This window comes from Alligator sinensis, unplaced genomic scaffold (assembly GCF_000455745.1).
Source record: "Alligator sinensis unplaced genomic scaffold, ASM45574v1 scaffold199_1, whole genome shotgun sequence".
Taxonomy (NCBI): domain Eukaryota; kingdom Metazoa; phylum Chordata; order Crocodylia; family Alligatoridae; genus Alligator; species Alligator sinensis.
This window is the reverse complement of record NW_005842008.1, coordinates 2,225,810-2,249,871: the sequence shown is the minus strand read 5'-3', so window position 1 is coordinate 2,249,871 and position 24,062 is coordinate 2,225,810. Positions and strand designations below refer to the sequence as shown.

At 42.9% G+C, this 24,062-nt stretch overlaps 1 protein-coding gene across 1 annotated transcript in view; it reads left to right on the top strand.

Moving 5' to 3' along the window:
- Positions 1-24,062, top strand: part of ABCA4 (ATP binding cassette subfamily A member 4) — a 109,282-nt gene that overhangs the window by 8,915 nt on the left and 76,305 nt on the right. Inside the window, exons 3-11 of the mRNA XM_006021864.3 lie at positions 1,702-1,843; positions 4,136-4,275; positions 6,203-6,330; positions 11,637-11,834; positions 15,642-15,731; positions 16,112-16,352; positions 17,014-17,153; positions 18,251-18,367; positions 19,186-19,383. Coding sequence (XP_006021926.1) covers positions 1,702-1,843; positions 4,136-4,275; positions 6,203-6,330; positions 11,637-11,834; positions 15,642-15,731; positions 16,112-16,352; positions 17,014-17,153; positions 18,251-18,367; positions 19,186-19,383 — 1,394 coding nt within the window. The remainder of the gene's footprint in view (positions 1-1,701; positions 1,844-4,135; positions 4,276-6,202; positions 6,331-11,636; positions 11,835-15,641; positions 15,732-16,111; positions 16,353-17,013; positions 17,154-18,250; positions 18,368-19,185; positions 19,384-24,062) is intronic.

Below are 24,062 nucleotides of genomic sequence, written 5' to 3'. Positions count from 1 at the left end.
TCTCGTCTGCCCACTTGCTGAGCCTGTCCAGGTCAGCCTGGATCACCCGCCTGTCTTCTGGTGTGGATGCTTTTCCCCCAAGTTTGGTGTCATCGGCGAACTTGGCCAGTCCGCTTCTGACTCCAGTGTCCACATCATTAATGAAGATGTTGAACAGTATGGGTCCAAGGACAGAGCCTTGGGGGACCCCACTGGTCACAGGACACCACGATGAGTGACTGCCATCAATTACTACCCTCTGGGTCCGACCCCAGAGCCAATTTTCCAGCCAGCGGATCGTGGAGGACCCAAGGCGACAATTGGCCAGTTTCTCCAAGAGGCGATCATGGGACACCAGATTGAAGGCTTTTTTGAAGTCAAGATGGATTATAAACACTTTGAGAAAAGGTGGAAACTGGGGACTGTCCTGGTGGTCAGGGAAAAATGAAAGCAAAGCAGGTGGAGTGGCAATACTATTCAAGAATCCAGAGATGGAAGATATTGTCAGTGGCAGACTGCAATGAATGATACTATCAGTCGGGGAAGCAGAATTGGAAATTTTCAAGCTATATGCACCATCACAGTGGGATGGGGAGGAAGACTCTGCTTAGAAAGCATGCAGTTTATGAGGCTGGTGAAGACTGCGGAGAATAACGGGGGACTTCAATAGCATTATAGAAGTGGGTGACAGAACAGGGGAAGGAGGAGGTGGAACTTTAGGCAGTTGACCAAGATTGCTAGCAAATATAAGAAGAGTCGCTAAGAGACTAAGGTACGTGTGGGCAGGGGAGAAAGTTTTCACTAGAACTGACCCGTTTTCTCTAGACGGACCACACTTGTTTCACTGAACCAGCAAAGAGGACTTATGGGAGGGACAGAGCGTTTCAGGTGTTCACTGAGGTAACAGGTTTTCATGGAGTTTTGTTTGAAGAAAAAAAGGTGATTCTTGCAACTCTGTCAAACGCTGCAGGGTTTGTGGGAAGTTGATGTATGCTGTTTAAGGGTAGTTTGTTTTTGGACATATAGTTGTTTTTGCAATATGAAGTTTTGGTAAAACAAGGATGGTCAGTATGTGAAGCATTGTAAGGTAAGTGTCAGGTGGTAAGTGTATTTTAAATAAAATTGGTAAATAATAATAAAAAAGGTTCCCATCAGTAAGTTTGCTTACTGTGATTCATGTGTTTTATAGTCATGCTCAGTGTTGGCTGCATTTAATCAACTTCATAGTTAGTTATCATTACTGAGTCCATACTAACGTTGGCAACAGTTTCATGATAGATAATGTATTTAATTAAGTTTCTTTGTGTGTGAATAAGACAAGGGATGCTTGGGGGGAAAAAACCCTCATCTTGTATTCAAGTAAATAGAGTACAGTTTCTGTAATGCAGTCATTTAAATAAGGATGGAAGGTGGGACTTTAAAAGTACTCTCTATTGGCTTAATTCTGCTGGCACTGAAACCAATGTGTGTTTTACCACTGACCTCTAAGGGAGTGGCGCTAGATCACTGCTGAGAGGGTTTGAAAATCCTGTAAAGAATGTACAGTTTTTCATGTAATAAAGGCAGTAGTTTGAAACAATGCTGTCAGGGTAAGTGATGTCACCAGACTCTTCCTTTTACCGTAGGCAATACTGTGAAGCTGTTAAAAGTTCATGCAAACTGCCCTAGGGGCGAAACAATAATTCATGTCTTGTCATCAGTTCTCTGTTTCATATCTCCTAGGTCATTTTCCAAATAAGGCAATGCCATCTGCAGGAACACTGCCATGGCTACATGGCATCTTCTGTAACATGAACAATCCTTGCTTCCAAAGACCCACTCCTGGAGAGTCCCCCGGCGTTGTGTCTAACTACAAAAATTCCATGTAAGCAGAGAGAAATGTTATGCATGCATGAAAAAAATAAGTGGGTATGTGTTAGGTTAGAGTGGCCAGAATATGCTGGGGAAATCCCTAGCAGCTGATCTGTAATGCTGAGGTGTGCACAATCATGGGGTAACCTCAATATCAAGATATGAAGTCCACTCTCAAAATAATGCTCATCCCCGTCACCTATCAGTGCACCAGCCTCACAATAAAGGATATTTTACGGAAATGTTCTGCAGTGTGAAATCAAGTCCTTTCTTTGGTAGAAAGCTGAGCATATAGGAAGGCTGGATGGTTCAGGTCACTGGTACTGGAGTATGGAGCATTTCACTTCTAGCATGTATGCCTTGATCAAACATACATCAGTAAATAACCGAAGCTATCATTTGATGCCCATTCTGTGGCCCATGTAAAATGACCTCAGTGGTCTCATTCCAGTTGCCAGTGAAGACATAAAAACATATCTACCTCACTTGGATAGATTGGCAATGTTAGTAGACATATCTGAAAAGAATTTAGAAGTATAGAACCTGACTTGTCTTTTCTTATCATTAGAGGTATTACTATTTTTTATGAACTAGGGCTTGGGTGAACTGCCAGTATGGGAAAGTTTACACTGCCATTGCCTGGGCAGTACATGTCCTAGAACTTATAAAGAATCTCTGTCATTCTTGTAACTCTGTCAAACACTACATTCACTAACAGATTTGGGGGGTTGGGAGGAAATGCTGCTCATTCCATCAGAATGATGATTGCAAGTGCTCTAATGTATTGTGTACTATAGCTGACTCATGCAAGCCAGAGTTCAACAAGGCAAGGGGTTGTAAAGTGAGGACAACTGCAAAATCCATTAAATGTACAAAGAATGATGGCTCTGCGCCCATCTCTTTGGAGGAGAAGGGTTATCCCCAAAGGCACCAAAATTGACCTTGTCACCTGGCGGATATTTCCAAGGCTATCAAAGGCAGAGCCACCTGACTGCATTTGGTTGCATCTTTTCATTCTACTTTATTTTGGTTGTTAGCATTTTGAATATCCAGTCACACTGTTAGTAGCCCACAAACTGTGGTATCTTTCTCTATAAAGTACCATTACTTCTCTAGTCAGTATAATTTGTCTTGTTGCAGAGGTAGCTTTCATTTTATGAACCAAAGTAGATTGGAGCCAGAAGGCAACAGACTTGGCTCACTGAGAGACTTTACTCCTTTCTTTGCTGTTTTTCATCATCTAAAAGAAATCATTCAGGCTGAAAGCCATCTAACTGAGTATCAAAAAATGTAGCAGTCTTAAAGAAATGCAGTTGCTACCTGAAAGATTAATGCCCAGGTTCACTCACACCCACTTCAAAGGGAATAGCCACAGGTGTTTGAATTCCTGGGTGTGCTGTCCTTTTCTCAGTGCTACTCACTAGGATTTGTTTTTAACTGCTCCACAAATATGGGGCCTAATTCTACCACCCTCTTTTCTACTGTATATCTATTCCTTAATCCATAGGACTTCTCTTAGTGTGAGCATGAATATATATATTGGGTCCAAAGTAGTTTTATCAAACAACATATTGGATGTGGCTGTGCAAAGCAAAAGTTAATTTTATTAGAACAGTTCAAACATTAGTCTCCATCTAATCAATAGCATAACATGCCAAGTTAGCACCCAGGGCAAACCCTGTGGGAGTGCAGGGGGGAGGCAAGTGGTTCTGAGAATGGGGAGAGCAGTTCTGAAAGCAGGGGTGGGGAGGGAATCAGAGTCTGCACTATGGCAGCATTGCCATGCTGGGACTCCAAAACAGTCCTGGCAGAGCTGCTGCCACTGTGTGTGCTCTGATCACCCTGACCCTATTACTCTCAAAGCAAAAGCAGCTGGGAGCTGTTTTGGAGTTGTGTTATGACAATGCTGCTGAAATGCAATGCTGAGTCCCACATGGACTCTGTGGGGATGGATGGCAATTCTGGTGCCCCTCCAAGCTGGGCACTCAGGATGGGTCTTGCTGACACCTAGTTAATATGGTATCTAATATTCTAGGCTGGTGATTTTGCCACGGTGGTATATCTGCAGCCTGACAAGGAAAAAGCCATTTCTGAGAATAAGTAGAAAACAGGCATTAACCAAAATCTCAGGTTGGAGCCATCAAGTTTGGATCCTATCTGAGCCTGAACATGGCTGCCTCAGCATAAAACCAGATAAAGTTGCTTGCTCTTTGCTTTTTGGGAGAGTTTCTGAGGGCTTGGAAGGTTTCACTTAACTGTCCTTTATATTTAGTCTTAATTGATGACTCAGTCATTATTCTTTCAGATTAGCAAGAGTGTATCAGGATGTTCAAGAGGTCTTACTGGAAGCTCCTGAAACCCGTGACTTAGGCCGAATGTGGGACCAGCTGCGCACGATGACCCAATTTATGGAAACAATAAGGACCAATCCTGAAAGAATTGCAGGCACTGTTTCATTATATTCTTTTCAATGTTATATGTTCCCTCCCAAGAGTTGGAGTACAGTAACAATACGTTTGACTCTTGGCTGCTAGTAATCGTGCTCTTACAGAGGAGGCTAAGTCACTGAAGGGGTTAGCTCATTGTCAGTAACTCAGGGCAGTTCAAACCAGTGTAGGCTTCCAGGAACACAGATACATTCTGAGCTGCATTTGGGAAGCAAGCTGCAGAAACTGGTCCCAAGCAATCTGCCTTGTGGGAATGAGGGAAAGCAGAAAGTGCCAGAGCTTTGCAGTTCAGAGTTAAAGGCCCACACTCCAGATTTTTGGAGCTTTCCTCTGTTCTCTGTCACCCTGGTTATGCATGTTCATTTATATAGCATGTCAACTCTGCTTAGCAGTCAGAAAATAAACAAGTGCATTCCAGGTCCCAGGCATCCTGTGAAATATAATGCTGATGCTGCTTTAGACTCCCAGGTATTTTATATTACGATATGTGTATAGTTCAAAAATAAAAATCTGTATCTCATAGTACACAAAGCAGTCAACAGAGCTATTATTGGACACAGAAAAGCAGAATAAGTGCTACCCTCTCCTCCTGTATAGGAGTTACTGGCAGAAGTGTCTATATTAAGTGTGTCCAATTGTGTGTGTAAAATATCATCCTATTAAATAAAAAATCTTAAAAGCAACATTACTCACATTGCAAAGTGGAATACTTGGGATTTAGGAAATGCCATAGTCACATTTGCCTTTCCCAGTCCTCCTTCCTCCAGCTCCCCAAACCAATTCCAACCCATGATACTCATCCCAGCCCTGCCATTTGCTGCTTCCCAGTTTCAACGTCTCGCTTACCTGCTTCCTCCTCCATGCTGCCTGTGGGAGGGTTGAGTACGTAGGAAAGAGACAGGCTCCCTGTTCTTGATTTTTATATGCCTAGTACCACAGCAGACCTGAGCTAGAGGGAGAAGTAACTGCATAGGGCATCCTTATGAGTGGAGTAGGCCCTGTGCAGGTAGAAGATTTGTGGTACTTAGATACCAATCTCTAAGAAGGTTCCACTGAGCAAATGTGAACTGAGATAGTGACAGCAAATTTTTGACAAATATCATGGGGTGTCAGAAAACAAAAACAACCCACCCTCTAATTTTAAGTTCACAGCATGAGTCTAGTGTTCCCTGCACTATCTGTATATTGGTTCAAAGAGTTAATAAAATTATAAAGAGCTGTAGTGTTTTTGACCCATTACTAGACCTTGTATATAATTTTGGAGGAGGGAGACTGTTGGAATTTTGAGGTCATTTTCATGTGCATGTTCATGGGAGGTTGCTTGAGTAGGGTTAGTTTAATAATGGGGTATGACTGTTCCATATGGTACATATAAAGCTTTACTGCTATTCCCTGGGATGGGCTTCTTGGAAAATGTGATGAAGTTTTGCTGTGCAAGGTTTCAAAAGGGCTGTTTTAGCAAAATGTACATTTGGGCTGATTACAATAATTTCTCTTGGAGTGCATGTTGAGTGAATGTAAATGATATGGTTTGTCACTGGTTCTCTGTACAATACTTAACAGAATGGAGCCTGAATGTGGACATTATCAAGTAACAAAAATAATTGGACTTATAAAATCAAGCACTATTTTGGAATCAAGGCCACAGTTTTCAAATGTGGCCAACAGTTTTCAGATGCCTGTTTTTTGGGGTTTACACCTTGAGTCACATTTAAAAGACCTTATTTTCAGAAAATGAATGCTCAACATTTTTTGAAAATCAGATCCCATTGAGTCAAATTGCTTTGGACCCCGAAATCACTAAACACTATTGACCTTGGTCAAAACGTGTAGTTTCCCTGGATCTATGCCAGAGTTTGAGACATTTTTTAATTCACTTTACCTGACTTTTCACTGCCCTCCACATTGCCTCCCTCTGCATTCAGGAAGAGGACTGCGGATCCGAGACATCTTGAAAGACGGGGAGACTCTAACCCCCTACCTACTGAATGTTGTTGGCCTCTCAGACTTCGTGGTTTTCCAGCTTATGAATTCTCAAGTGCGCCCTGAACAGGTAGGTTAATATTTTTGTAGTAGGAGCCATCTGTCACTGCCAGGCTGTTATCTTGACAGAATGGAATTTTTTGAGCTGGAATTAGGGACAAAAAGCAGCCCTGCTGTGGAGGCACTTTGCTGAGGGTTTCTCTTACCTAATAGGAACCTCTCTTCTCTTTGTTTATTTGTTCCAAAATACAGGCTTGTTTTGATATTTCAAAAGCACCTTGGGGATAGATTGAATTAAGGTAGTAGGGTTTGCTGCCCTTGTTACTCAAGAGCAGCTGAATCAATATTGAATAGTGACACTGCCGGGCAGTGATTCGGTCCCCATGATCAAAGGCTTGGCTCAGGAGCTCTGTGCAGCTGTGTACCATTTTAACTCAACAATGTGATGAATAGCTACAAGAGAATTCTGTGGGTTGAAACGTTTAAATTCACCGCCCCCGATGTCAGCAGTGTAACACAGGAGCTCAATGGCATTTTCCCACATGAATAGGTAGGAGTGCTGAAAAGCAGACCTGTTTTCTTGGATTCTTACTGAATAATAGATTGGCTAAGAGGACTCAGAGTGAAACTGCAAGTCAGATCATTCCTGAGGCAACTACACAGGGGATTGTATCTGACTAAGTCCAGGCTGTCTTTGCTCCTCTGTGTGTGGTGGCTGGGGAGCTGTGAGAGGAATGCTGTGCTTATGAATGTACGTTGCTGAATCAGACTTCTGGGACTATTGCCCTTCACAGCGTGTGAGAATGCAGAGAAAGGAAGTAAAATTGAGGCTGAATGACACAATTCATCTTTTTCATTACCAAAGAAAAACCAAATGTTGGAAATGTGTGTGGCTGCTTGTGGCCAGCGGGAGAGAGGATTGATGAACCTGCATTCAGTTTTCCTCTGAATTCTCGGGTCTATTTGGTGTGACTGGCTGTCCATTGACTCATCTGCTCCAGTTCTGACTTGAGTTACAGGAAGCCCCTGACCAAGCAAAACCAAAGAGCCAGATCCACTTGCTGGGAGCTGGAAAAACTTACCTTTCTGATGCTTGTGAAAAAATAAATACATGTGTGCCTTTTTGGATTTTTCTTCATATTTCTGACCATTCCTCCTCCTCCTCTCAGGTCTGCCACACTAGGAAAATATGTAGTTGATTGTGGTTGTTAAGTAATGGTGCCCTGGTGGCCTTCCTTTGTCTGGTGTTGAAAACCATTTGGCTGCCAGTATACACGAGACCAAAGGATTTTCAACACAGTTAGAAAGAGCATGATTGAGACCTGCTGGAACATGGTGTCTGTGGTGCTTATTGTGAAGGTGTTAAGAACGGTCTGGCTCTTTCTACATTGCAAGCCAAAGAGTTTTCAACACCAGTTGAAGGTGGAGCCAGAGGAAACTTGTTGACAATGAGTATCATTGCCCATGTGTTAAGTTTTATCTCTAGGCTTTTGGCAATAAGATCTGTAGCAGCAGATCATCTGAAAAAGAGTAATTTATTCCTATGAGAGAGTAAAATATTATTGACACATTGGGCAGGGGAAATGGAGGCAAACAGGTTATGTTTGGTTGTCAAAGGGGCCTAAGCGAGTGCCTTGCAGTGGAGTTGGGTGTCCAACTCCCAGAAGCTCCTTTGAAAATTCCAGACCAAATAACTTGCCTATGGTCAAGCTAGTAGATATGACAGAGCCAGGAGAGGAGCACAGACCTCTTAAAGCTAAGTCCGGAGCCTTTGCCACAAGATGGTACTTCCTGGTTAGGAGCTTCTGATACTCTAGACTTGATGCTCTTGCATACATGCATAACTGAGAACAACTTTCCTTCCCTCCCCCATGCCCGTGGAATGAAGCTGTCCAACCTGAGAAAAGGTAGAGCCCTTTTCTCCCCAGCAACACCTGGGGTGACAAGGAACAATGGTAATAAGCTGATGGAGAATAGGTTTAGGCTAGAGATCAGAAGGCAATATTTTACAGTTAGGGTGGCCAAAATCTGGAACCAACTTCCCAGGGAAGTGGTCGTCATCCCTACCTTGGGCAAATTCAAGAGGAGGTTGGATGATCACCTGTCTGGGGTCTTGTGAACCCAGCATTCATTCCTGCCTGTGGCAGGGGGTCAGGCTAGATGATCTGTTCAGGTCCCTCCTGACTCTAGCTACTGTGAAACTATGAAACCTGAAAGTGCTTGTTTAAAAGGGCCTGGCTGTGGCAGGCAGCTGGCTGCAGTGCATTTGCTGACCTCACTAGCACCTTGGGAGTGCAGGAAATGACACACAGAGCTGAAAGCTAAAACCTATCAAAAAGCCAGCTAGCTGAAAACATAGTTTGTACTGCAGCTTGGCAGTTTGGGCCAAACAATGACATGCTGATAAAATTATTGGAGTTTTCCTCTAGGGAGCTGCTGCTGGGCTACTCCACAGATAAGGATAAGAGGCCTATGCTAACTCTTAATTAAAAGTTCAAGGAAGATTGACTACAGCCCACAGTGCCTGGAAATTTAGAAGGGTGTGACAGTTTGTTGGGTTTCTAATCTGTTTTGTTCATGAGCAGTGTGTCGCTCACTTCTTGAGGCTCTATGTTCAGTTCCCAACAGTGATATCCTCTTCACAGGATCCTAATTTTTCAAGTCAAAACAAGACTTTTCTGGCTGCCTACCAGCGCAGATCATTTTAAGGCCCATTTCCACTGGTGAATTTGTGCTGCCCGCCTGAAATGTGTCCATACTCCCAAAGTGTTCGTGCATTTCACATGCATTCCCATGGCTCTTTATGATTGTTCTAGGTTGGAGCAAGTGCCTTCACCTGCAGCAGGTCAGCTTGGTCAAACTGGAAAGTTTCGACTTGTTCAGCATGGCAAACTATATTTTTAACTTGTTAATGTGACTTTTCCCCCCATCTTCCCTTGGCTTTCCTCTGAAAAACACAAGTTTTTAGACAAGTTTTTAGACAGCTTTGTCACTGTAAAAGTCCAGTGACACTGATATTTCCTCTGCTGCTTTCTCCTCTTTTCCATGCTCGCGAAGTTCTGTTAATGATTAGGGGCCTCAGAGGCAAGACCTCTGAGGAAAGGCTGAAAGGACTAAAATAATTTAATCTGGAGAAGAGAAGACTGGGGGTGGAGAGGATTCGATAGTAGTCTTCAAATATGTGGAGGGCAATTACAGAGGGGATGGAAAAGGGCTTTTATCTGTGGTCTTAGGGGACAGGAGTACGGTAAATGCCCTCAAGCTTCAGCAGAGGAAATTTAAATTGGAGATTAGGAGGGATTTCTGACTATGAAGGTGGTCAAGCATTGGAACAGACTACCTAGAGAAATTGTAGAATCTCGATCCTTGAAAATTTTCAAGAGCAGGTTAGACATGCACTTAGCTGGGATGGTTTATTCAGGGATGATCCTGCTCTAAGCAGGGGATGGACTAGATGACCTTGTTAGCTCCCTTTCAACCCTGCTTTCCTATGATCCTATGAATTACCTTGAATGCAAAATAACTGAAACATAGCAATAAAAAACATATGACAACACACCTAAACTAGCTAGCCTTAAACTAGGTAGATCAGGTAACTGTAGCAGTCTAATTGTGGCAAGATGGAAGTCAGTGCAAGCTCATTTACTGTGACAAAAACTAATGCGTGAAACTTCTGGAGAGCATGTTAAGTGCACTCTGAACTGCCATAGCTATATTGCTATTGGTACCTGAGTTGGCTTGTTTATAGCTAGCATGGGCATATCTATGCTGTGATGTAGTCATTGCTGTGGCTATAATGTCTATACATCTGTAATTATACTAGCATAAAATCTGTGCATAGACCAGACCAGATGTGTGTGCATTACCTCAGTCACATAAATACCTTTTTATCAAGTATAGTTTCATCAGCTGAAATTCAGAGCCATCACACTGGACAGACTGCAGTGCCTTGTGAAACCTGCTCCATTGCCCCTGGGATTCTGGATCCCTTTGATCTGAACAGTGAGTCTCCACAGCCTCACTCCCCACTTTGATCTGCTATATTTCATGGAGTACTCCTCAGAGGCAAATTCCACTCTGTCTGTGCCATCCACCTGAAGTTTTCTCTCTCACTTTTCAAGCTCATTACTGTACATCTTTATAGGCCTTCTGGAAGCAAATCTCAGCTGTGGACAGACAAAGAGGCTTGTAGGTATAAAGTCAGTTGTGTACTTTTGGTTAATGTTCCACTTTCTAAAGTGCCATCTTAATTCAATCAAGATAAATGTTGAGAGAAGAAATATAAAATATACCTAGGCTTATCTGCCTCGGCATTGGTCCAATCATTGTATGATCTGTGATGACTAAAATTTGTAATGCGTTTTACAGTTGCTTTTTCCATAGCTAACCTTACTTTGTGCAGACTTTCAGTTTCAACAAGTTGCCTCAGCACTGAGTCTGGTCTGGTTTCTCTGTTTCTGATCATCTCAGATATTTAAGCTCTTCATAATGTTTTAATTATTTACAAATTACCTGTATTATTAAATAGACTAGAAATATTAGCTTATGAGTAACTGCCAGTGATAGAACTTATTTCCCCATATTATCTCCTGTATCTCATAAATCCCACCTTTAATATAACTATGACTTAATTCTAGGCCTAGAGGGCCCTATGTGCTTAGTACAGACCCAGAATCACTCTGGTTATTTCTGTGGAGTTATTCAGTATTAACATTTGTGTCTCTATAAATGAACATGGTCCTTAGAAGTTAAACACTGAAATAATAATTTTGCTATTCTGTTTATATTATAATTTCTAGTTGCTAAATAACCACTGTACTTTAAAAAGGATTTTCTAATGTCTAGATGTATGCCTGTGTGCTATGGTGTTGGGTTATGGCTTTGGAGGCAGTCTGTGGTGGAAGTGTTTGGTGAAGAAGATTCAGATTTGAGAATCAAAATAGAATTAGACTTCTACTGGCAAGTCAATAGGCATCGTGAATAGGCTTGACTCGCATAAGAATGCAGAACTATATGGAAGGTTTTCCTAATTCTGGGACTGGCATTTTTATGGAAGTCCAGTCCATGCATCCCAACCCAGGAGGTTGTGTGGGTATGACACAAGTCCTGTTAGAGTGCAGGGGGCAAGAATCTGAAACCAACATAGGATGTACCCAGTCAGGGTAGAAAAGCTTATCTAAAGGGGTGGTGATTCCATGTGATATCCACTGTTGGTCACTAAAGGGCTGTTCCTTCACATGGCTTGTATCATCCCTCAGTCTTGGTAGATTCTAATTATAACCCCCAAGATGCCATGTCTTCAGTACATGTCTCTAGTTGCCACTGAGAAGACTGAAGCATCCACAGTAATAAGATTAAATGTGCTTTTGGCTACAGTTTGCCTATGGAGTCCCTGACTTGGCTCTGGAGGACATTGCTTGCAGCAGGATGCTACTTGACCGCTTCATTATCTTCAGCAGCCGAAAAGGTCTGCCTGCTGTGCACAAAGCAATGTGTGCCCTCTCCCAGGGGAGCCTCCAGAGAATAGAAGATGTCTTGTATGCAAATGTTGATTTCTTCAAGCTTTTCCGGCTGGTGAGTATGCTTTGGCTTATCATTTCAGGGGTGTACTTGGTAGCTGTGTTGGGCTGAGACAAAATGAAGTTTATTTCCTACCTATGGGGACTTTTTACCATCTTGTACCATCTACGCTTTTCCCAGAGTCTGATGAAGGGACTTTGATTCCTGAAAGCTTGCAAAAAAGGACTATTTTCTTGCCATTTTCCAGTTGGTCTATTAAAAGGTATCATTTTGGAACCAAGAGTTCTAGTTTTTTGTAGGCTTTTTAGCTTATCATTGGCATTCGTTTTCCTGAAAATACTTTGTTATAGTGCTCAAGTTCCAAGCAGACATTTAATTTTTGCTCGGATAGTTAATTAGGCCTGTGGGCTAAACCCTGTCTTGAGTTGTACAGAGCAGGGGAGCAGAGGATGCTGGGAGCCTTTATTTCTCTCCCTTTGTAATCATTGGATTACTGGGTTGGTGACCTACCTACATTTCATGCCTTCATGGAGGAATGGTGCTGTATTTTGCTGCCCTCAATATCCTGTGCCCTTTTAGTTACTTGATCTGCCTGCACAGTACAGTCAACACTGACAAGATCCCATGTGATGCCACAATCCAGTGCCCGAAAAAGTTCTGTTGATTTTTTTCCTGTTCTTTGCATGTGCATCATGCCTGCTGAAAATGGCAGTAGAACGACTGGAGGGTTATACCCACAGTATCTTTAGCCCAAGTTCAGATGAACATATGCACTGCAGCACCAAACCTTTTCAGATTCAGCTACAGTGTTTTGGGGACTTTGATGCTATCTCCTCAGCTAGCAAGAAAAAACAAGTCTGAAGGGAGCCACTGCTCAAATTGAAACACAGGGAGACATGAAGGAAAGGGAATGAGAAAGTTGGGTTTTGTAAAGAGGAAGTTGGGTTTTGTAGTGATAGAAATCATAACTTAGAGAGGTTCCTAAGGTTCCTGTACACATGCAGAGAGGCTAACCTGATGCTGGAATTACAGTACGTCGGAGCAGACTCAATTAATCAAGTCTGCTGGAGCATGCTAATTAGCATGTTCAAGCTTTAGATAAAGCACTCCTGCCACTATTTTGAAATGAGGGGACACTGATACATGAGACACTTCGGGCACTTTAATTAGAGTGGCTCTCAGAGCTGCTTTAATTAAAGCACCCTGTCGACCTCTGGAGCACATGTAAAAACACCCTTAGAGCTTGCTTACAGCTCCACAATTGAAGTTTGTTGCTTAATCCTTCTCACTCTTGTGTGCCTGTGTTTATTGAACCCACTGATCACTACAGACCTGAGGCCCAAAGTTTGTGTGGAACAGAATCCAGACTTGCCCAAAGCTTGCATGTTTAGGCAGGGGTTGTGGGGTCTCCTTTACTGAGATAAGATTCATCCACAAAGTTGTGTTGTGGATTTGTAGTTCCAGGGCATCAGCTGAATGGATTCCTCTTTATATAATGCCTAGCTCAGAGGGGCTCTCAACTGGTTTGGGAGCCTCCCTGCATTCCTACAATGAATAAATAATAAGTTTGATACATTTGAGTTTTCTCAAGCATAAAGGTTCCCCTTTTAAGTCTAAACTCCCCCCAGTTGCTGCTGTTTACCCCTAAAGAGTGGCTGTCTATAAAAACACTCTTCACTCCAGGTACTTTTGAAATGTGGTTCTTCCCATCTATGAAACTGAATCCAGTTCTGTTTCTTGTTTAAATCTTTGAATAATAAGTTAAGATGTGTATGCACATAAATACCTCCCCCATCACCTCCCTTCACCCCCCCCCCCAACATACATTCTCTATCCATTATATACAGGCAAATATCCCTCTGGCTCCTTGTCAGGAGTCAAAGGAAATCACGTTGCTGAAAGCAAAATGTAGACAGAATAATAAGCTCCTTCTCTGGCCCACTGCTGTGGGGAAAGTGAGCCTCTTTCTGGAACGGTGCTGTAATTGCAGCTGGCTGTCTGGTGGTCACCGTGTTGTTTGCTTCCTTTCATATGCTCAAGCTGTAAACTCAAAGGTAACATTCTTTAATACCTCAGTGCAGCTGAAGGGGAATATATGGTTTACTTAGTACAGTGGCAATTACTCGGTGAAACACAAAATCCACTTTGAACAAGTCACTGCATTTGCTCCGTGTGTAGTAAACCTGGGTTCAGTGGATTATTCACATACATATGAAGCACAGACTTGTATCAGGTTGATTAACATGAAACTGCTTATATAGACATATCTAGGAATTTGAGATGGGCTCTATTTGTCTTCACTGCCTTACAATTTGACAGTCCTACAATTACACCTGTATAACATAACCAATCACGTGACAACGTCTATCCTAATCTGAGGCAGCCCTGCTCTGTGCGTGCTATTCTCCACTGCCCTGCACTTCTGTGCAAAGCGAATGAAAATGGGCATGGGTGAGAATTCTTCATTCTGTCTCAATGCAAGTTCTGGGCTAGAGAAAAGACTGGCCCAATAATGGCATGAGTGAGATTTCCAGGGCTGTACCTGCTCTCAAGGCATCTGTTTCCTAAGGATACTGTTTTTATCTCCTGTGAACCTGAACATCCCACTTAATGTTACAGCTCTTGACAGGATGCAGGGGGATGCTCTGTGCCAGTCAGGGTGCGAGGTGGGACTGCACATAGCTTCCACTAAGTCTGTCGTACCCCCATGCAGTTGAAATGCAGGAGGCTGTTGATGGGATCAGAATTTACCTCCCACTGAGCAATTCAGTCATTGTAAAACACTTTTATTTAGAGAGTTTGTTGCGATCAGTGAATCATATAAGATGCATCATGCTGGAAACATTTTGCAGTGGCATTCAGGAATTAACACATGCAAACTGGCTTTGTATAGTGTGGAGAGGCCGGATATTTCTCTCACTTTCTCCTGGGTCTAGAAAGCCGTTTCCACATAGTGCATTTATTATGGGCAGTGTTTTGCTTATAAAGAATCCTGCTAGCTTTTTGTTTGTTTCTTTTGCTTTGCTAGATGTGATTCATTGTTGTAAAAGAACAAGCAGACAGAGGTTGCTTCCTGAGTTTCACAGTCTTACCCATCCCTAGTTTCTTTTGGGCATCAGGAAAAAAATAACTTGGGGGCCATTTTGATAGCCAGCTGCTCCGTTCACTGTAGCTGACATATTAGTATTCAAGCATGTTTTCTATGAAACTGCTACCTTTGTGATTTCCTGTCATCTCTATACAGAATGCAACTTGCTTCTGCTTTCTATGCTTCCTGCCATCTGAAAGAAATAGTGTGGACTCTGAGAGATGAATGGGTATACAGTGCAGTTGTTTCAAAGGCCAAGTTTTATATGTTGCAGCAAGGCCAAAGAAAACAGCTATCTGAAGAAGGAGAGGAAGGACCAAGTAGTTCAATGCAAGATTGCTACTTAGTGCCATACAACTGGCATGAGCCCCACAGGGTAACCCCCAGTACAAAGGTGATCCTCTGAAGTGAATTAACTGACTCCCTGTACTGGCTACCAGTGTAGCAGAAGAAATAAATGCAGCTCCCAGGTATCAATACACCTTTAGCTGTATTTTCAATGCTGGTGTGACCATATCAACCCATTGTTAGAGTAATTAGTTACTCAGGCTGACATATGTATACACAGACACACACTCGCATGTAACTGGTGTGAGGCCCCGCAGAACTTCTCTGTATAGCCGGGACAAAACTCTTTACCTTCAGCTCTGATAAAAGACTTCAAGCATTTGAGCTAAAGGGGGATATATAATAATAATATTAGGACTTCTTGTTCCCAATACTGTGACTGGGCAGTAAAGCCTTTCTCATTTATATTTCTAATTTATTCACAGCTTCCCACTGTTTTAGACAGTAACTCAGCAGGTATTGACCTGCAGTACTGGGGGATAGTGCTGTCTGATGTGTTTCAAGCACTGCGAGAGGTAAGTGCTCTGGTAGAGAAGCATGCTCTGCTCTTTTCTGCCTTTGTCTGGTCCACCCATTTGTCTCCCCTATCTCTTGCTTGCATCTCTGCATCTGTGAAATGATCAGGAAGTGATGCTCCCTGGCAAATGCATCCTTGCCCTCTGCTTTCCCAAACATAAAGGTAGGGTATAAACATCAATGGTACCAGACCTTTATTGGTAAGGGCATGAAAGTATAAGAAGTGAAATTGTGCTTGTTGCCAAGATAGGAATCAAAAGGAAGTCTCCTGTGGGACCTAATGCTTATCACCAGTAGCTCTGGGCACAATCAATTCCTACCCAGACAGTTTATTTCTGTGAGTGTTTGTTGTTATTAAAGAAGTCTTATTTTGCTACAGCTAGCCAGGAGATCAAGCATACAGGACCTTCTGGAGGTTATGCAGCCATTTTTCCAAGATGGAGAGCCAGCATCCTTAGGCCATCTGATGAACTCCTTGTCTGATCTTTTCTGTGGCTACCCAGAGGGAGGTGGTACCAGAGTGTTCTCCTTCAACTGGTATGAAGATAATAACTACAAGGCCTTTCTTGGGATTGAATCCACCAAGAAGGAATCCATTCATTTTTATGACAACACAACCAGTAAGTTTTCCCGTCACATCTTGCAAGCCCAGAGATTATAGCTTTTGCTACAGAGCACAAATTCTGATTTTCTCCAGAGTAATTTTTTTGAGCAGTTGATTTGGAAAATCAGTGCCTGGATGTTTATGCTTCACACATGAGAAACAGAAAAACCTAAGGAAGGAGAGCTGACAGAAGAACCTTTCATGTATAAGTGCAGGACACAGGAGTTACCATAACAGATTAGCCAGTTGATTCATCTTGTCTGGTTTCTGAGTCTGACTTTGGGCAGAACCAGAAGTTTCAGAAGAAAGTGCAGGAAATCCCAAGGTGGACAATTCTGGCCATCCAAAATGTCCTATGAATAGGACAGCTAACAAACAGTAGAATTCACTCTGCTGCAGCTTCCAAACTCCTGTTTCACCACAGTATAATCTACTTGGCCCAGTTTATCATTTGTGTCCCATAGATAAAAATATGGTGCTCTCATAGTGTTATTCTGCCTCTTAGCTCCAGCATGGCAGTTTACCTAAGTCACAAAATGTTGTTGAGCCTCTTCAGATCCTAAAGTCAAATTGATTTGTATTTGTTATCTAGGCAGCCTAAGGCCCTGCAGGATCTTGTGAACAATAGAGCTTGGATACGGTTACATAAAGTCTGTCCCCCTTTTTCTTTCCTGTAGCACCCTTTTGTAATGCACTGATCCAGCGCATGGAATCAAACCCTTTGACCAAAATAGCCTGGAGTGTTGCAAAGCCCCTGCTGATGGGAAAAATCCTCTTTGCTCCTGATTCTCCTGCTGTAAGGCAAATACTGAAAAATGTAAGAGGCTCTACTGTATGCTTAACCGTTATTTTAACCAACTACCTCTTCACTAGCCATCTTTCTCTAGTGACCTGTTCTTCCCGGAATTCCTCCTGCTTTAATGCCTAGAATGTTCAGCATACAGCATATAAACACTCAGTTATGAGGGATGAATTATGTTAAAAACAAGAATAATCTTCACGGATTCAGGGAGGCCTGTCTACACTCCAGAGTTTTGCCAGCAAAGGTAGCTTTTGTTGCCCAAAGTTTGCATGCATCCATATCCACATCTGATTCCAGGTGGCAAAACCAGGGTTCAAAATATGGGGGAGAGTCTGGGGGGGTGGGGACTGAGCCTCTGCATAAGAGATGAGAGCCCCCCATAAGAGCTAAGAGCTCCCCTAAAGCCCCCCCATAAAAGACGAGAGCCCCCAGCCCGCCCCACACCTTTCTAAGCAGCTCAGGCGGCTCCTTCCGGCTGCCACCGCTGCAGACTCCCCCAGGAGTCCGAGTGTAACTCAAACCCTGGGCAAAACTCAAAATGCCTGTTAACAAGGTTAAGTCAGAGACAAGGGAGCAAGGAGGGAAGAGACAAAGAACGAGGGATGCATGTTCCAAGTCTCACCCCACTACAATTTGGAAAACTCATTGCTTCAAATGTCTGTTATTCCTTGCACATTTCCCAGAATCCTAGTCCCATGCAGTAGATCATGCTCAGTAGTTATGCTGATGGCCCTGCTCAGCATCTTTTGCCAAAACAACCTCTCACAGTAAGTTACATAAATAAATAGATAGCATTAGCAAAAGCTTTTGTATGTGTATATTCCATTCACATAGCAATGTAGGCAGCAGTAGGCCAGCAAAAATTCTGCCAATGAAACTCTGTAGCATTGACTTGGCCCCTCTTTATGATGAGCACACTCTATGGAGTGCTCCATTACCAGAGTCAGTTTTAATATTTTTGTCAAAATATTGACTCTAAATGTTAAAATATTAGTAAACTTTGGATCACTGTGTCCTCGTATGCAGTGAACATCAGCCTGTCTGTGCAGACGTGTCTCTCCATGGAATGTGATTAGCAAACTGATATTCTTCTCTGTTGTTTAATGCCTCAGGCAAACTCCACCTTTGAGGAACTTGGGCGCCTCAGACTGTTGACCAAAGCCTGGGAAGAAGTGGGACCTCAGCTGTGGGATTTCTTTCAAAACAGCCAGCAGCTAAACATGATCCGAGTATGTTATGCCCTGATGGGGAACTGCGGTTAGAGCAGCTTCCTAATTTAATATGGGGGTAGGAGAGTTCAGTTTATAAAGTGTGTTTGGAGGCATGATATTTGTAGCAGACAGTGTTTCTGGTCACTGGGTTTTTTGGTTTGAGAGTTTGTCCTTTGCGTGTGTGGATCCCTGATTGGAGCAAGCGGGGTGCAGCCACATCCCCCTGTGGCTTTGTGGCGCATGCGCGGCGAGCTTTCATACCACGGGCATGTCAGTGCAGTTCCTACCAGTGCTCTACATGTCCCCAACTGGCCTGGTTCCAAACACAATATGAAGTAGTCTCTGAGTTGCTCCAAGTTGAATCCAGGTTTCCATAGCCTCAAGGTCCATGCTCACAGCCTGGGACGGCAGTTTTGTAGCCATGCTCTTTCCTGGCAGTCTCTCCTAGGAAGAGATTCCAAGGTTCTTCTTTCAGATTAGTCCCTCGAAGGCCAGTGTCAACTGTAAAGTATCTTCTGTGCTTTAGCTGTGAAAAGTAATTTCTCTCAGGGAAGGCTGATTGGCTTTCTTTGCAAGCACTTTTTTCTGCCTGTGGGACACACCTATTCCATGTACGGTAAGGAGGAGATAGACTCAAGAATCAAATAAAGATACATTCCTTGTAACAGCCCCTCCCAAAATTAAAATATTTAGTTGTCCCTTTAAAGAGAAAACTCCTAAGTCTACCCTTCCTCACGATAAAGAGGCAGGGTGAACCTTTCTAACTAGAGCTGCGCGTTCTACTCTAAAGCAGGTCAAGAGAAGTGATGTGAATGAGAACAATTCTGTTTCCCTAGGACACTTTGAAGCACCCCACAGTAAGAGCCTTCTTGAACACACAACTGGATAATGAAGGTTTAACTGCTGAATATGTGATCAACTTTCTCCATAATGGCTCCCCAGAGAGCCGAGAGGAAGGCATGGCAGACTTTGATTGGCGGAATATCTTCAATACCACAGACCAGGCCTTGCGTTTGTTGCATCAGTATCTTGAGGTAAGGTCAGCAGATGTGTGGTGGAGAAAGATGGGCATCCCTGGCAATCCTTAAAGAAATCACACTGAGGTATTGTCATCAGTGGTTTGGCACTATGGTAACTGGTGCCAAGACAATTAAATTACAGGGAATTTCATTTGTTGTTCCTTAAATAATGTGATGGCAGAAGAACGATACCATCGTATCCTTAGGACCCTTTCACCTGAGGATCCCGAAATGCTTTATTAAAAACATCATCTGAGTTTCAAAACACCCATGGGAGGATGGGCAAATATTTTTGCAGTCTTAGGACTGTACAGGTGCTTCCATGGAGCCTGTTTCTCTCCCTTCACTTATTCCCCTACTCCCAGTTAGACATCTTGTGTTCAAGAGAAAAAAATATATAAATGGCTGTTCTGATGGTTGGAACAATAGATGCAGGACCTGCCTCAATTATGAAAAAACCCTTTAGTTTTTAATAGGGAATAAACCAATGGGGGCCCTATAGAAATTTGTTTAAAAAGCTGCAGTTTAAGAAATAGTGATCTTCTTTTTATGGGTTTCTGAACCATCCCATAGCACTGTATAGTCTCCATTAAATTGTGTGGGCTGGTTAAGAGAGTCTATAGAAACACTATGATTTTCTAATAGAGATCTCACTCTGACTTTTCCATGATGAGGCAAGGGGTTTAAGAACCAAAAGCTTTGAAATGCACCCAAAACTCAAATAATGTTTTTCATATGTAGTAGAGCACTTTCCAAAACTTCCTGAACAATAATAATCCGAAGGCTCCAGAGGCCCATTGCTGGAGTGAATGATGGGAAGGCTGCAGCCAAAAGGAATTCTAGTTCAGCCTGTAATGCTGAATATTATTGTCCAGCTCTGCTGCTTCCCAGATAAATTTCACTGTAGCTAAAAGATACTGCAGAGTGCTCTAGAGGAATTCCCAAACACAGCAGTGACACCCCTGTGGATTGCAATACTTTTTCATAAGGGATTTCTCTGTACAGTGAGAAATTACCTCACTTAAGCAAAGGATGCACATAAACTACCATAGAGCCTGACAGTCATGTTTTCTAAAATGGCCTCCATCTTGGGGTTGACCAAAGTGGGCCCAATCAGACACCCCAAAACAAAGGGACTTGAAATCAGAGGCCACTTCTGAGAATGGGACTGCATTTGTTTTTCTTGAATGAGTGTCCATTTCTCTAGCAGTATGCGTGTTTATCAGGACTGTCTGAGGCCATTCAGGAAACACAATACAAAAAGTCAGCTGCAGCGTAGTTATTTATATAAAAAAGAGCTAATAGCATCTTTAAGGTAATTTTCAATTGATGCCTCAATGATGACACAATAGACCCTTTTTATTGAAGCCTTCTCTTCTTTGTGAGCTAAAAACAGCAAGCAGGTTCTTTGAGAGACCTTTGTAATCAGAGGCTGATTTTGCTTCAGCAATTTTAGTGACAGATTCAGATCCCATTAACAAAGCTAAGAAGTCTGGTGCAAAGGTGGTGATATTTTCAGTATTGGAGGTTGGGCAGAATGGTGCATCAGTGACTTCCTGTGAGGTTTCTGGGACTGACCGTGACAAAAGCTAATTGTGGTCTGTTTGCTTCCGAACTGCAGGGAAAAGGGCAAAATTGGCTATCAGGCCTAAAGCAAGAGATGGTTACAGTGCAATAGACTCCCAGTGAGGAAGAATAAAGAGAAATAAAGTACAAACTAGAATTAGTCAACTCCTGTGTCCAGCAAAACCCGTTAGGCTCAACCCTGTTGTAGATCAAATCTGACACCTTAAAAGCATTAGTCTCAGTAATAATAATGCTTAGCAGTTCTGGCTGTAGTGCCTTCCCCAGAGGATCCATGTGAAGACAGTGCGCATCTACAGAATGGCTGCTTATCTCAGAGAGCTTTCTACTCACCAGTCTGCTGAGCATGAGTCGACTAAATGGCTCAAATGTATGCAATACTACCAAAGCCCTTGTTAACATAGAAAGAGAGTTGGATATGTCTCTTTCTCAACTTGATACTTGGTGTTTTGAATATATATTGAACCAGTGGTACATTCTTTAAATAACAATAATTTTGAAACAATGTGCAGGTAGCTGCATTAAACAGAAAATTAGCATGTTCCATCACGCTGACGCTCATGATGGCACAAATTATACTCTCTTGTATCGAGAAAAAGAGCAGAACTGTTAACGTTTCTTTTCTATCTCATTGATGTTATGGATCTAATAGATGTTACAGTTAGCACGGTCTAATGATTTGGGAGTTTACACTCCCGTTTAATCTCCTTTTTTGTAGCTCCCAGGCACATATTTTTGGAGGTTTTGAATCCTTGCTTGTTTACTTAACAGGGGATTTGAGTTAAAGCGCAGCCTATGTTTTAGGTCAGGCTAGAAACTACTCACTCTGCAGTGAGCACACAGACAAGATCACTTGAGCACAGATAGTCAGTCCTCCAGCATCCTTCCCACAATTCCCTCAGAGGGACAGGAAATTCTACAATTGTCACAAGTTACAGGGAAAGAATCCAGGAGATCCTGGAGATCACACAGAATAAGGGAATAGGGCCCAGGTACATGCAAGTGAGTGGAGAAACACTGAAGACCCATTAATACGAGTGAAGGAATCACCTCATTTAGACGAATCTGGGCATTCAGACCTGGATACCAGTCCCCCGGGCTAACTGGTATTCAGGTCTGAACTTTCCTGAACTGGCTATATCCATAGAGAGGAATGCTTCATCCAAGTTCTGCTGCTCAACACGTGCATCAGCAGTGAAAAAGGAGATGACATTCCTCAACCCCTGCAACAGCAAACCTCTGGCTGCTGCCCCTGCACTTTCTACCATCGCCACCCAGGGCATAGTAATGACTAGTTATGCCCCTGTTCTAGATTGCTGCCAAATTGCCACTGCTATTCCAGCTTCACGAGCTGGATAAAATCACTTAGCAGGCTGGATCTACTCTACAGATATGGGTTGCTGACTCCTGGAGCATCCTTGAGTAGTTCAGAGCAGCCATTGAGTGCACACCCCAGGACTGATCTTAGACTGTCCTGTGACAGAGAGCTGAAGAGCACTGCTTAAATGCATACCCAGGGCTGTTACTCCCAAGCTGTCTATGCTGTCTGATTGCCAGCTTTGTTCACACAGAGTGAGTGAGTAGGGCTTATGTCCTCAGCTGCAGTCCCATGTTTAAGGAGTCTGTATGGAAAAGCCCTATAAGAACCTTAATTCTTCTGTAAGCACTCTTCAATTTAAAAGGAAAAAAAGGAGTGAAGTTTTATTCATCAAATTGAAAGATTAAACAAGGGAACCTTTACATTTCAATGATGTCTGCCAGCTAAATAACAAGGTCTGTCTGAGCACTTTGATGTAGAGTAATTGTTGATTTTTGACCTGCAAGAGATGATCAAGAAGATAAGATCAAACATGTTAGCCTCTTGGTGTTTTATGAAGTGAGGTAATTGAATACATTTCTTCTCAGTCAGTTTAGAGGTTCAGTACATCTACTGTTTTCAGCAATATATCACTGGTTTGGAACGCAGAAGCATAAACCTACAATTGTAAATTTTCAGGTTACTAACAAGGTAGTTTACAGAGGTCACAATTATTGTGTTTCTTTTACCTAGAAAATTGAAAAGGGACAAGGTTTCTTTAAAATTACTGTAGATAATTATGACGACTCAATGCCTTGTGCATGAAGTTACAATATCTCATCGCAGGATAACTACAGACTGAGTAACAACCATGAGTTAGTTGGGGAATGTTAACTGCAGTCAGCAGGTTAGGCACAAACCCATTACATGGTAAAATGCAGTAGATATATAATAGTCAAGGGCCATGGACAGATGTGCATTTGAAATGCCTCCAAATCCACTCCAGTTTGGAATGCTTCAAATCTGGAGCACTTCAGTGCCATACAGACTTGTATGTCCACACCTTCCTGTTGGAGCACTTCAGAATCACTGAGACAACATGCAGTAGCTGTGCTCTCCAGTCAAAGAACATGATAGGGAGTTGCTTGGTCCTCCAGCATCCTGCAGTGCTTCAATTCCCAAGACACCTTGGGGGAGAGGAAAGGGAATGGGATGGACAACTATGATATTTACCCAAGTACAAAATGACTTAGATTTGAAGGTGACCCCGCAATAATTAGATTCTGTATATAGAACATTTATAAATGTGTTATAAGTTTTCATGTACAGAATCCAATTATTGGAGGGTTGGCAAGCAACAGCAGGTGGGCAGGCTGACCCCTGCCCCTTGCACCCTGCTGCCTTTCCCCAACTACTTTCCCCCCCCCCTCCCAGTGCCTGCACACCCCAGTGTCTGCCCCTCCTGCGACTTGCCCCTCTTCCCCCCATGCCCACCTGCCTTTCTGTGCCTATGTCTCCTGGTGCCTTTCCTCTTCCCGCTGCCACTTATCATTTATCAGTGGCAAGAGGAGAGGCAGCAGGGGCTATGGAGAGCAGGTGATGAGTTGGGGTGGGGACATCATCTGCAGCTTGGTCTCCAACCCTGTTAAATGGGGGGAAAAAAACTTCATCTCGGATTTGAGTAAATATGGTAAGAAGCACTCTCCCGTGCCCTCTGTTGTCCTCAAGAAACTCTACAGATGGGAGTCAAGAGGCATAGAAGGAATCCTTCTCTCCTGGGCTGCCCCTGGATGGAGAGCAAGAATCCCTGAAT